General features: G+C 46.9%; 2 protein-coding genes across 5 annotated transcripts in view; one reads left to right on the top strand and one right to left on the bottom strand.

Annotated features, from left to right (window-relative positions):
• The window catches only part of ATP4B (ATPase H+/K+ transporting subunit beta), a 290606-nt gene extending 278605 nt beyond the window's left edge, over positions 1–12001 (bottom strand). For 2 of the 3 annotated variants that reach the window (XM_063953100.1, XM_063953101.1), the window contains exon 1: positions 11710–12000. The gene's annotated coding sequence lies outside the window, so the exon portion shown is untranslated. Of the gene's footprint in view, positions 1–11709 lie in introns of all 3 variants that reach the window. The other variant, XM_063953102.1, reaches the window with a different exon arrangement.
• LOC135019438 (cytokine receptor-like factor 2) overlaps positions 1–13508 on the top strand; it is an 88863-nt gene that overhangs the window by 25637 nt on the left and 49718 nt on the right. For both annotated transcript variants that reach the window (XM_063953098.1, XM_063953099.1), the window contains exons 2-4: positions 965–1107; positions 3114–3297; positions 3391–3535. In XM_063953098.1, coding sequence (XP_063809168.1) covers positions 965–1107; positions 3114–3297; positions 3391–3535 — 472 coding nt within the window. The remainder of the gene's footprint in view (positions 1–964; positions 1108–3113; positions 3298–3390; positions 3536–13508) is intronic.

The raw sequence follows: 13508 nt of genomic DNA, 5'->3' as shown, positions 1-13508 counted from the left end.
TTTGCCATATTAAAGGGATCAGGCACATTTCCTTATCGGAGAAAAAAGAAATGCGGAAAGTGTATATGCTGCTAGGGTTACCATACATCTGTCATGTGTAACTACACATTTTATACTTTATAAGGGGATTTCATCAATACTTTGGAGATGGGATAAAACCGCTGCTTGCACTCTGACACTACACAATGAAATATTGTGACATTACATAAAGTATGTCACTATTATGGTGGTCATTCTGAGTTGATGCCTAGCTGCATTTGTTCGCAGCTCAGCGAAAAGGCTAAAAAACGGCAGTTCTGCGCATGCGGCGCAATGTGCACGCGCGATGTACGGGCATGACGAACGATGCAGTTTTGCACAGGGTCTAGCGATGCATTTCAGTCGCACTGCTTGCTGCAGAGTGATTGACATGAAGTGGGCGTTTCTGGGGGGCAACTGACCATTTTCAGGGAGTGTTCAGAAAAACGCAGGCGTGCCACGGAAAACACAGGCATGGCTGGCTGAACGCTGGGCGGGTGTGTAACGTCAAAATCAGAACTGAATAGTCTGAAGTGATCGCAAGTGCTGAGTAGGTTTTGAACTACTCTGAACCTACACAAATTTTTTTTGCAGGCGCTCTGCGATACAACCGTTCACACTTCTGCTAAGCTAAAATACACTCCCAGTGGGTGGCGGCTTAGCGTTTGCACGGCTGCTAAAAACTGCTAGCGAGCGATCAACTCTGAATGACCCCCTATGTTCTTCAGGAAGCTAATGACTACTCAGTAGCCCAATCAAGGTGACTATACAATTTCCATAGAGAAAAGGGACATTTACAGAACATCTTTATACCAGTATAAAATATTGTTTAGCTTGCAGAATTCTGGGGAAGATTTTGATTAAGTGAACATAAAGATGACTCTACTAATATGTTATTACTTTAACGTAAAGTACTAACTGCCAAATGATGCCAACATCTATGCAGGTCCACCAGAGAATGTGACGTTTACATGGCAAAATGATAAAATAACCGTTCAAACTACAATACCACAGTATAAGATAAAAATGTCAAACTATTGCTTTCAAATGGTTCTACAGTGGAAGAGCAGCAATGACATGGGATGGAAGGTCAGTTCTGGTGCTGATTTCTTATGATGTTAGAAGCAATTGTCAAAATAACATGGGTTGTCCAACCACTTGATAGACTAACAAGAAATCAACATAATTTAGAGGCGCATTTATCAACAATCGCATTTGCAATACGATCAGGGCACGTATTAGTGCCCAATATCACATTGCAGAATGCAATTACACTGGGCAGATGTATGACAGAGCAATGGCAGAGACAGGGGCTCCGAAAATATGTGCGGGGCCATTACCAAGGAGGGTTCTGGAGGAACCATCTACCAGCTATGTTTGCTATCTGTAGCTCATAGGCTGCAATGGGCTAACGCAAAGAATCTATTCACTGCAGCTCTGCTAAGCAGCAAGTGAAAGGAGGCCCTCCCAACTCCCTCTGCCTCTGCCACTGCTGCAGGACACTGTGGCCCACGGGTGGGATGGCAGGACAGTGTTCGAAAAATGGGACTGTCCGCTAATATTGGGACATTTGGGAGGCATGCTAATATAATATTAATCATTTTTAGAGTATGAAAGTATGAAGCTATAGTGGCTGATTCTGAGTCGTACGCAGAGTGCCTTTAGCTGCTGGCAGCCACGGAAGCCTGATTTGCTATCTAATGCTAATGAGAGATTCCATAGGGCTAATATGGGGGTTCATGCATTTGCAAGCAGAATCCCTTTCTAACCACTGATTTTATGCCAGTCGTGGCAACCACCATATTTAGTATGTACACTTGCACCAGCCTCATGCTAGATGCAGGAGATCCATCAGAAACAGGCTCCCCTTCTCCATACACAGAACCATACCTCCCAACTGTCCCGATTTTCATTGGACAGCCTTTTTTTGGGGACTGTCCCGCCCAGGGATAGCATGGCCCGCAGTGGGAGCAGTGTGGAAATGCCATGATTGCGAGCCACACCTTCCATTTTCATTGCAAAGCAGTGAGTGACAGGAGTCTCCCAGACTCCTGTCACTCACTGCTTTGCAATGAAAATGGAAGGTGTGGCTCGCAATCATGGCATTTCCACAAAGCCACGCCCCCTTTTCATAGACTACACCCCATTTTCTGGTGCCTGAGTGAGTCCTGCATCAAAGGGGTATGCACACAACTCAGAATTGCACAGCGCTTTAGGTACATGCTCACGGCACTACTATGACACTCCCATGTCATTTCAGGGTGGTTCCATGCTGTCACATGTTGCCACCCTGAAACTCCCCATATCAATGAAAGACAGGTGTGCCACATTTCCTTATAACTCAGAACAGAACATCAAATGTATATACATTTGCACCTGTGCATCTCGCTGTTTGCATCTGTGCACAGAGATCAGTCGGATCACAGTCAGCCCTGTTGTCTCCAATGGGTAACACCATCTATATGTCTGCATTCTCCCTCACAGTGTCTCAGTGATGCTGCTGTGTGCACATAGGTACTCATTCCGAGTTGATCGCTAGCTGCATTCGTTCGCTGTGCAGCAATGATGCAAAAAATCGGCACTTCTGCACATGCGTATGCTGCGCAATGCGCACGCGCAACGTACTATTACAACGAACAATGTAGTTTCACACAAGGTCTAGCGAAGCTTTTCAGTCGCACTGCTGGCCGCAGAGTGATTGACATGAAGTGGGCTTTCTGGGTGTCAACTGACCGTTTTCAGGGAGTGTTCGAAAAAACGCAGACGTGCCAGGAAAAACGCAGGCGTGGCTGGGCAAGCGCATGGCGTGTTTGTGACGTCAAAACAGGATCTGAACACAGTCTGAAGTGATCGCAAGCGCTGAGTAGGTTTTGAGCTACTCTAAAACTGCACAAAAATACTTTGTAGCCGCTCTGCGAACCTTTCGCACGCACTTCTGCTAAGCTAATATACACTCCCAGTGGGAGGCGGCATAGCATTTGCACGGCTGCTAAAAACAGCTAGCGAGCAATCAACTCTGAGTGAGCACCATTATTCCTTTTGAGACAAGTACACTATTGCATCTTATTTCTTGTCTTCTTGTGTTTGGTTGTTAGATAACTATGCCATCTTCAAAATGCTCCTCAGTGAAGGCATTGTTCTATTGTTCTTTTTATGACCAAAACCTGTATCCAGAGAACTGCTTCCAAATACAGCTAAAATTTCAAACACTTAAGGTTTGTGCACCTCACGAAAGTGAATGGAGTCAAACTATCTTCACAAAGAATGGCAGTGTATTAGGTATTATTTTCATATTTATTATTTCATTTGTTCTTCTCGATTCTGACTGTATGCATTGTCTATATTATACTGTCTCTAACTGGTCGTTGCTAGATTCGTGTGCTGAAGTCACCAGCCCGACCCCAATAGAGGGTGTGAATGATTCATTTCTACAAAGATACCTTTTCATCATTATATTTTCGACAATTTCTTGTGTGGTCTTCTTTGTTATATTATCACTTGGATGTGCTATGGACAGGTTAGTGAATATCTATCTATCTATCTATCTATCTATCTATCTATCTATCTATCTATCTATCTATCTATCTATCTATCTATCTATCTATCTATCTATCTATCTATCTATCTATCATACTGTATGTATTTATACCTCTCTGTTGGTGCCAGAGATGTGAGACTGAGTATTGGGTACTTACAAGGACCAGGTTCAAGTTGTGATTAGAGAGTCAGGCCTGTTTGTGAGATTTTCCCCCTTTTTAGAAACAATGGGGGTCATTCTGACCTGATTGCATGCTTCCACTCATCGCAGCGCAGCGATCAGGTCAGAAGTGCGCATGCGCCGGCGCCACATTGTCAGTCAGGTACAGGCGTTTGCTGTGCGGGAGGGGGCGGCATGGTGGCGTTTGGCCGCCATTTTGTGGGTGCGGTCCGGCCAACGCAGGCGTGGCCGTGCCATGCGGAGGGCGGGCCACAGCGGTTGCGTGACATCACACGCAGCCACTGCGACCCGGGCGACGAGTAACTCCCGGCCAGCATGCAAAAGCTGCGCTCGCCGGGAGCTACTCCTGAAGTGCAAAAGCATCGCCGCTGTGCAATGCTTTTGTACTTCTGCGGGGGGGCGGGCCTGACATGCGGGGCGGAATAGACCTGTGCTGGGCGTCCCCCCGCATGTCAGTGTGACTGATCGTAGGCCTGCAAAATTTTGCAGTGCTACGATCAGGTCTGAATTAGCCCCAATGATCACACATAACAAGGATCGATTTTATTGTAGCCTGAGAGGAAACAATTGGCACATAACAATAATGCATTATCTCACTTCCATTTTCTGTACAGGGATTTGGGACATTTGCAACACAATGACGATTTCATAAACCATCTGGATTCAGATAAGAAACAGTAACAGGCCCTGCTCAGGAAATAAATGAACCCATCAAGAACACAGTCCAACATTAGAGTGGAAATAGAGGGCCTAATTCAGACCTGATCATAGCAGCAAATTTGTTAGCAGATGGGAAAAACCATGGGGGTCATTCAGACCTGATCGCACGCTAGGATTTTTCACTGCGCTGCGATCAGGTCAGAACTTCGCATGCGTATGCACCGCAATGCGCAGGCGCCTCGCACAGGTACAAAGTGGATCGTTGCTGTGTGATGAGTTTAACGAAGAATTTATTCGCACAGCCGATCGCAAGGAGATTGACAGGAGGAAGGCGTTTGTGGGTGGCAGCTGACTGTTTTCTGGGATTGGTTGGAAAAATGCAGGCGTGTCCAAGCGTTTGTAGGGCGGGTGTCTGACGTCAATTCCGTGACCGGACAGGCTGAAGTGATCGCAAGGGCTGAGTAAGTTCTGGGCTACTCAGAAACTGCACAAATATTTTTTGTATCGCCCGGCTGCACATGCGTTTGCACACTTGCAAAGCAAAAATACACTCCCCTAGAGGCGGCGACTATCTGCTCGCAGCAGTGCAAAAATCCCCTAGCAAACGATCAGGTCTAAATTAGGCCCCATGTGCACTGCAGGTGGAGCAGATATAACATTTGCAGAGATTTAGATTTGGGTGGGTTATATTGTTTCTGTGCAGGGTAAATACTGGCTATTTATTTTTAACACTGCAAGTTAGATTTCAGTTTGAAGACACCCCACCCAAATCTAACTCTCTCTGCACATGTTATATATGATTCAGACCCGATCGCTGGCAGGCTATTTTTTGCACTGCAGCGATCAGGAAGTCGCCACCTACAGGGGAGGGGGTAATCGCTGTGCAGTGGTACGAACGCTTGTGCAGTGAGCTGCACAAACTAAATTTTGTGCAGCTCTCTGCACAGCTCAGGACTTACTCAGTCGCTGCGATGATCCTGGATGGAGCTGACGTCAGGAACCCTCCCTGGAAACGGCCGGGCACGCCTGCATTTTCCTGGACACTCCCTAAAAATGGTGAGTTGCTGCCCACGAATGCCTTCTTCCTGTCAATCTTCTTGCGATCGCTGCTGCAAGAAGCTGCTGCAGAATCCATCGCTGTCCGGTGACCCCCATTGCCGGCCAGCGCGTCGCCGCACACATGCCGCTGCAAAAAAAGGCAGTGTGCGATCGGGTCTGAATGACCCTCATGATTTTGCCCATGTGCTAACAAAGTTGCTGCTTCGATCAGGTCTGAATTAGGACCATAGAGTGGTATACAGTCCTCTGCGATTTTAGCTTTAAGCAATCACAGTGCAGCTTTAGGGTGATATGTACTAAAGGGAAAATGTGGTAAAACACCAGTTTTTGGTTTTTTTTACAGCATTTCCATATGTACTAAGCCCTGGACGCCGGCGCTTCTGTGCAGAGGCAGGGCCGAAACTAGGATTTTCGTCACCCGGGGCAAGGCAGTAATTTGGCGCCCTCCAAAAGAGAAAAAGAACACAAACAAATAAATAAACAAACAAACAAACAAACAAATAAACCCTGTCAGACTAAAATAATCAGATTATCAAAAATTTAATAAAAATGGGATACTATTAGACAATATGCCCCTATGTGCCCCAAAAGCCCTAAGTGTCACATGCCCCCCAGCAGCGTGTTCCACTACATGCCCCACTGTGTGTCCCCATACATTGCACTATATCACTGCACTGTATCATAACACTTCATCATTGCACTACAATCCCCTTTACACTGCACTACATCACTACACTACGTTCCCCTATACACTGCACTACACTACATGACCCTATACCATGCTTGCCTACCTGACCCTCTCCATGAGGGAGAAAATGCTCTGTTCCTGGACTTTCCTGGTAATGTATGATTGCCATCACCTGTGGTGAAACATCTTTCTTATCAATTACCTAGCTCACCACAGGTGATGGCAATCATACATTACCAGGAAAGTCTAGGAATAGAGCATTTTCTCCCTCATGGAGAGGGTCAGGTAGGCAAGTATGCCCTATACGCTGCACTACATACCCTATATGCTACACTACATCACTACATTACATTCCCTTATACAGTATGCTACACCACAACAGTGCACTACATGCCCCTATATACTGCAATACATTACTACACTACATACCCTATATGATACACTACATCAATACACTACATCCCCCTATAAGCTACACCAAATCCCCCACATCTGGGAGGCAAAGCAGAGGTTGATACTGCTAACTGGGAGCACAGTGTAGATCAGGCATGTCCAACCTGCGGCCCTCCAGCTGTTGAGAAACTACACATCCCAGCATGCCCTGACACAGCTTTAGCATTCTCTGACAGCAAAACAGTGTCAGGGCATGCTGGGATATGTAGTTTCACAACAGCTGGAGGGCCGCAGGTTGGACATGCCTGGTGTAGATAATAAAGTCAGTCTTTAAACTCACCACAAAGCTGCTGTAGTGGTACTTGGTGAGAGTTGGAGGTTGTCAAGTGGATAGCTAGCACAGTGAGCATTTATTTATGTAACATCGGTGACTACACCTGTTAACAAACAAATGCTTGGGGCAGCGTGTCCTCTCAGTGGTATGTGTTTGTGTAATGTTAATCTAACCTAGTGGTGCCATGTGAGTTATATAGATGTAGCTGCTTGTGATGGGGGTGTGACTTCCTGTCCAACCGGACTTGTTCAACATAACTACTTGGAACTAGCATGCAGTGTTTGTCTTCATTTAATACATCTGAAACATGGTGTCAGAAGTTCCCGAGCCCACAAATGATGCTGATTATTGGCAGAGCAGCAGCTCAAGCTTATGAGAAGACCTGCAGTCAGTGCCGTTTCTAGCGGCGGGCGAGCCGTGCAACCGCACGGGGCGCCCGCCGCGGCACTTCGTGACTACTCCTCTCCTCCCTCTCTCTTCCACCCGAGCGCTCCTGCTCGGGGGGCGGGGCTTCGCGGAATGACGCGTTTGCGTCGTTACGTCACGACGCAAACGCGTCATTCCGCGAAGCCCCGCCCCCCGAGCAGGAGCGCTCGGGTGGAAGAGAGAGGGAGGAGAGGACTGGAGAAGATAACCATCGACGGAGGAGGCGGCCGGCGCGCGGGACCCGAAGAGTGGCAAGTTGTAAGTATTCTCTTTCTCTCTCTCTCTCTCTCTCCCCACTTGACACCTGCCGCACTGTGTAAAATGGGGATACCTGCCGCACTGTGTAAAATGGGGGCACCTGCCGCACTGTGTAAAATGGGGGCACCTGCCGCACTGTGTAAAATGGGGGCACCTGCCGCACTGTGTAAAATGGGGGCACCTGCCGCACTGTGTAAAATGGGGGCACCTGCCGCACTGTGTAAAATGGGGGCACCTGCCGCACTGTGTAAAATGGGGATACCTGCCGCACTGTGTAAAATGGGGGCACCTGCCGCACTGTATAATATGGGGGCACCTGCCGCACTGTGTAAAATGGGGACACCTGCCGCACTGTATAAAATGGGGACACCTGCCTGCCGCACTTTGTAAATGGGGACACCTGCCTGCCGCGCTGTGTAATATGGGGACACTTGCCTGGTGTAATGTGTAAAAAGGGGACTTTTTTATTTTTATTTTTTCCCCCTGTGGTGGGTGTGATATCAGATGAGGCCACGCCCACTGAAATGAGACCACGCCCATTTTAATCAGGCCACACAGCCTTGTCGGGAGCGCGCGCGCCTTCGGCGCGCGCATGCTTTTTTTTTGGCTATATGGGGGGGGCACGCAATTTTTTTTTATACCAATGGGGGGGGGGGGGGCGCATTTTGAAATCTCGCACTGGGAGCCACATTGTCTAGAAACGGCCCTGCCTGCAGTGACAAGAAAAGGATAAGGATTGCATAGATATCAAGTGGATTGAATCACCATTGTGTTAAACTTGTCTGCCTTCTCTGGAGTGGGAGTACACCAACATGGCAACTAGCAACAATATTCCTCCACCTGATGGGATGCAGATGAGTGGCAATTTGTGCATCAACTGGGAGAATTTTAGAGCTGAGTTTGAAGATTTTTGTTTAGCTACAGGCCTGAATGATAAATCAGTTGAGGTGCAAGCAGCCACACTGAGGAGAGTGATGGGCAGTGAATGTCGTCATGTTTATAAGCACAGCCTGAGTCTTTCTGCGTAGCAACAAACAGATGTAAAAGCAATCCTGGATGCATTGGAGGCATACTTTAAGCCTGCAAAAAATGTCATTTATGAAAGGTATATTTTTGGCTGCAGTAAACAAGAGGAAGGTGAATCCATTGATAAATTTGTTAGCCGGCTGAGAGAAAAGGCAGCAACCTGTGAGTATGGCACATTGAAAGATGAACTTATACGAGATAAATTAGTATTGGGCATAAATTGTGAAAACACACGCCGCCGTCTCTTAAGAGAGCGGAATTTAGATCTGTCAGCAGCTATTGAAATGTGTTGCACAGCAGAGCTCACTGACCAGAGAATCAGAGCAATAGACAGACAGATTGATAATGTCAATGTTACAGACAGACAACAGCACAGCAGGGGTGATTTGCTGGATAGCCCAAAGTGTACAAATCGGCAGCAGAACTCACCAGCAGCCAAATATATGGCCTGTAAATACTGTGGTAATAGGCACAGGCTAGGGAAAGAGCAGTGCCCAGCATTTGGGAAAACCTGTAGATCATGTGGTATTACCAATCACTTTGCTAAAATGTGCTTATCAAACAAGAGCTGGAATAAAGCAGGAAAAGTACACATAGTAGATGAAACACCTGGAGCTGATACCCATAGCGCTGAGGTGATTTATTCAACAGAATGTATTGGTACTATAAGATCAGAAGGCCAAAAGTGGTTTGCACATCTGACTTTGAATAATAAGAGGCAACCATGTCAATTAGACTCAGGGGCAACATGTGATGTTATGAGTCTGGAAGATAAGATGAAATTGGCTCCTAGACAGTGGCGTAAGTTCGTCCCAGTCGCCCGGAGGCATGATAAATGTTGGTGCCCCCCTACATATACACATACATACCATACGTAACTATCCGACACTCAGGGTGATTAGTAGTAGCGAGCTCAGGTACCTTTCCCAACAGTAATATAGATACACATACAAATTGGAAGCACTCCAAGTCAGTCATTACAATAAAACAGACACCAGCATACCTTTATAGTACACCTACAGTGCTCCCTCACCCGCCAGCGGGTCTCGATGGAGATGCTTTGGCGCAGCGGTGTATCAATATATTTTAAAAAACACACACACACGCCTTTTTTCACTTACACATGCCTCTTCACTCACACACACACACACACACACACACACACACACACACATTCAGAAACAGACACCCCTCCATATATTTGTAAGGTAGCGTGTACCCAGACCATGTGTGCGCTCTGTACATAGGCCGCAATTCCGAGTTGATCGCTAGTTGCCGTTGTTTGCAGCACAGCGATCAGGCTAAAAATCTGCATTTCTGCGCATGCGTATGGGTCGCAGTGCACACACGCGATGTGCTTTCACAAAAAACTATGCAGTTTCACACAAGGTTGAGTGACTCCAGTTGCTCTGCTGATCGGTAAATGATTGACATGAATGGGGCGTTTCTGGGTGGTAACTGACCGTTTTCCGGGCATGTGCTAAAAAATGCAGGCGTGTCAGATGAAAGCCTGGGGAAACGGGGGAGTGACTGGCTGAATGCAGGGCGTGTATGTGACGTCAAAACAGGAACTGAATAGTCTGAAATGATCGCAAGGTAGGAGTAGGTTTGCAGCTACTCAGAAACTGCATGAAAATATATTGGTGCAGTTCTGCTAAGCTAAGATACACTCCCAGAGGGCGGCGGCCTAGCGTGTGCAATGCTGCTAAAAGCAGCCAGCGAGCGATCAACTCGGAATGAGGGCCATTAGTCCAGTAGAAATGCTCAAATGCCTCCTTTAATCCTTGCCTCTCACTTACACACATGCCTCTCACACACACACACGCCTCTCACTTACACACATGCCTCACACACACATACACATGCCTCTTTTACTTGAACACACAACTTTCCTTAAAAACACACACACACCTCACTTAAAAACATGCACACACAAAACACAATGCTTCTAACATTTATTAAAGCACCCCCAACTACACCTCGACCCCCGCACCCCACCCACATCTACAAATGTATAACAATTAGAAATAATTGTCACATGAATGTATCTGCACTGCTCGTACAGCTGAACTTGAGGCTTAATTCAGACCCTGTCACATGCACGTACACCGATAAGCGCATGTGCAAGGTCCTAAACTGCGTTCTCTTCAGAACGCAGTTTAAGACCTGGAGGAGGACGGGAACGGGGTGTCAACGCACACGCAGCGGGCCAAAACACGGTGGGCAGCTGTCTGCCTTTGCAGGCTGCATACGCAGAGGGCTACTCAAACCATGCAAAAGCACCGCCGCCGAGCGATGCTTTCGCATGTCTGCATGCGGGGAAGGGGGGAGCAGGACCCGGCATGCAGGGTGGACTTGCCCTGTGCTGGGCGTCCCTCCGCATGTCAGAAAAAATGATCGTAGATGTGCGTTTTTTTGCACATCTATGATCAGGTCTGAATTACCCCTATGATTACATATTGGACCAATGTAATGAACAACTATATTGGTCATCAATAACAAAATTAAAAAAAAACTAATTACAGCCAATAATTACTAGTAAAAATGGATGATGTCAATGTAATTGGTATTAATTGCCCATGAAGGCAATGTATGCAATAGTGATCCTTTTTACCATGCCCCCTCCTCTCCTCTCCTCTTACCTCTCTGGATGGGACCTTTCCCGCTTCACTTGCAAACAGTGTTCAGCAAGCCACAGTACAGTACACCTCCCACCTGCCCCCATACTATCCAATCAGATCGTCCTCTATGGTCAGACGATTCTTATCTCCCAGCACACTGTCTGAAGCAGATGAAGGGGGAAGTAAAAGTAACCCCTGCAGTGCCAGGTCCAGAAGCCTATGTTTACCTACTGTGTGTGTGCATGCAGAGCAAGCAGGGGGTCTGATGTGTTATACATAAATCAGGTGCACTGACACAATCCTTAGGGCTGACGACTCCCACCACATAGAGTATCAGTTCCTGTGCTCCCACCCTGGGCCCTGGCTATAGGAATGGCAGTAAACAGTTAACAGCAGGAGCTGCAGGAGGGGGAGATGAATAGGCAGTGGGCTGCACACAACACTGATGACTGTGGCCGTGCAGATCAGATGTCAGCTAGTGTGGAGATGTCTCGAGACAGTTAATTACCTGACGCTGCTGAGGTATGGCTTCACTTCTGACCACCCTGGCAGCTCTGTCCGGCCACAACGGCCCCTACACAGCAAATGGCAATGGAATTGGAAACAGGTGCGCATGTCACATGTTTCCACTAACACGAGCCCTGCAGCTGCAGACACTGCTCCCGTCTAACGGCACCCGGAAGTGGCAGCTAGCTGGAGCCTGGAGCAGATAATAGCTTCTGTGTTGTGTTCCAGCTGCTGGAACGCAAACCCGGAAGCAAGCGTCAGCCGGCCGCGGATGTTTGCATGGGACCGACCTAGTAGGGACTCACATGGTGTCCCTCTGGGCCAACCGCCCCTAGCCCCTCCGTCTGCAAGAATGAGTTGGGAAAAAAAAAAAAAGTAGCAGCGGCGATGATCAGGCAGTGGGAGACGGTGGAGAAGCGCCCCCTTGAGGTCAGGAGCCCGGCGGCAGCCGACTCCACTGCCTCCCACAGTTCCGCCCCTGCTCCTAGAGTTCCATTACTGCCAAGTGACACTAAACTGAAGCTGTATTCTGGAGAGCTGATGAAATCATTGGGACGGTTCAGAACAGAATGTGTTGTTAGTGGACATACTGTACCCACGTGCTTACTTTTGAAATTGTAGAGGCCCACCAGAAACCATTATTGTCAGGTTCCACATGTGAGCGTTTGGGGTTGATGCAGTTTACTATTCCTTCTGAGCTACATAAGATGGAACATGATTTGTCTGGACCATTGAGGAAAGAGCAGATAATAGAGGCCTATGATGATGTGTTCAAGTGGCCAGTGAAGTCTGTTCCTGGGGAAATACATTTTGAACTTGATCCAAGTGTTCCGCCATTCCAGTGTGCTCCACGCAATGTGCCTGTAGCCCTCAAGCTGAAAGTGAAAGCTTTGCTTGATCAAGACAAAACAGATAGGAACCGCGCTTAGTATCCAATATAAAAGATTTTTTATTTCTATTGCAATTAAGTATAATTAAACAATTACCGGCCGGATTTCATAAAACAATGTATAGTATGGCATTCATATGCTTATACAAATTTCTAATACTATTAAAGTGCTAAAATTAATATATACGCAACACAAATTTAAGAACTGAGTACACACATGGTATACATATCCGTATTGCCGATTATGACACTGCTTCAAATAGATCATATAACATTGCAGGCGTCCCTGCAATGCGCAAATTGATTGAAGAATATATATCAATGAGGGATTCAATTATTCTTCTAGTCCCTTATGTCTATATGCTTATGTTATATATTCATTATCAATTATAACAGTTCCATAAGTCAGCAATGTAGTATTGTTTTGTGGTTTTCAGCAAGCTAGTAAATTAGCCGTCTCCTCCACCATACGATCCCAGGGCTATCTCTGGATGTAGTATAGGCTGCAATATAATTCAGGTCTGGGAGCACTCTCCCTATTCCCCCTTAGCACTGGGGTCCGGATGTCCGGGTATCGAGCTGATTATTGAACTATTAAGCCTTAATACAGAGTATGCCTGATGATCGGTAAATAGTTTGCTTTAGCCGGCCGGCTAGTAAAGAACTCACTTTTCTTCTCCTCCACATACGCGTTTCTCCACCTCAATGTGCCGTCGGCGGCTTCCTCAGTGTGTTTGCTTGATCAGTATGAAGCAGATGGGCATATTGCACCTGTGACTGAACCAACTGACTGGATTAGCAATATGGTCATTGTGGCAAAGCCTGACAAGTTAAGAATCTGTATTGATCCTAAATTTTTAAATCAAGCACTGCGTAGATCTCATTATATTATGCCGACATTGGATAATGTT

This window comes from Pseudophryne corroboree, chromosome 2, assembly GCF_028390025.1.
Source record: "Pseudophryne corroboree isolate aPseCor3 chromosome 2, aPseCor3.hap2, whole genome shotgun sequence".
In the NCBI taxonomy this organism is placed as follows: domain Eukaryota; kingdom Metazoa; phylum Chordata; class Amphibia; order Anura; family Myobatrachidae; genus Pseudophryne; species Pseudophryne corroboree.
The sequence above is the reverse complement of the archived record's forward strand: the minus strand, read 5'-3'. Positions and strand labels throughout refer to the sequence as shown.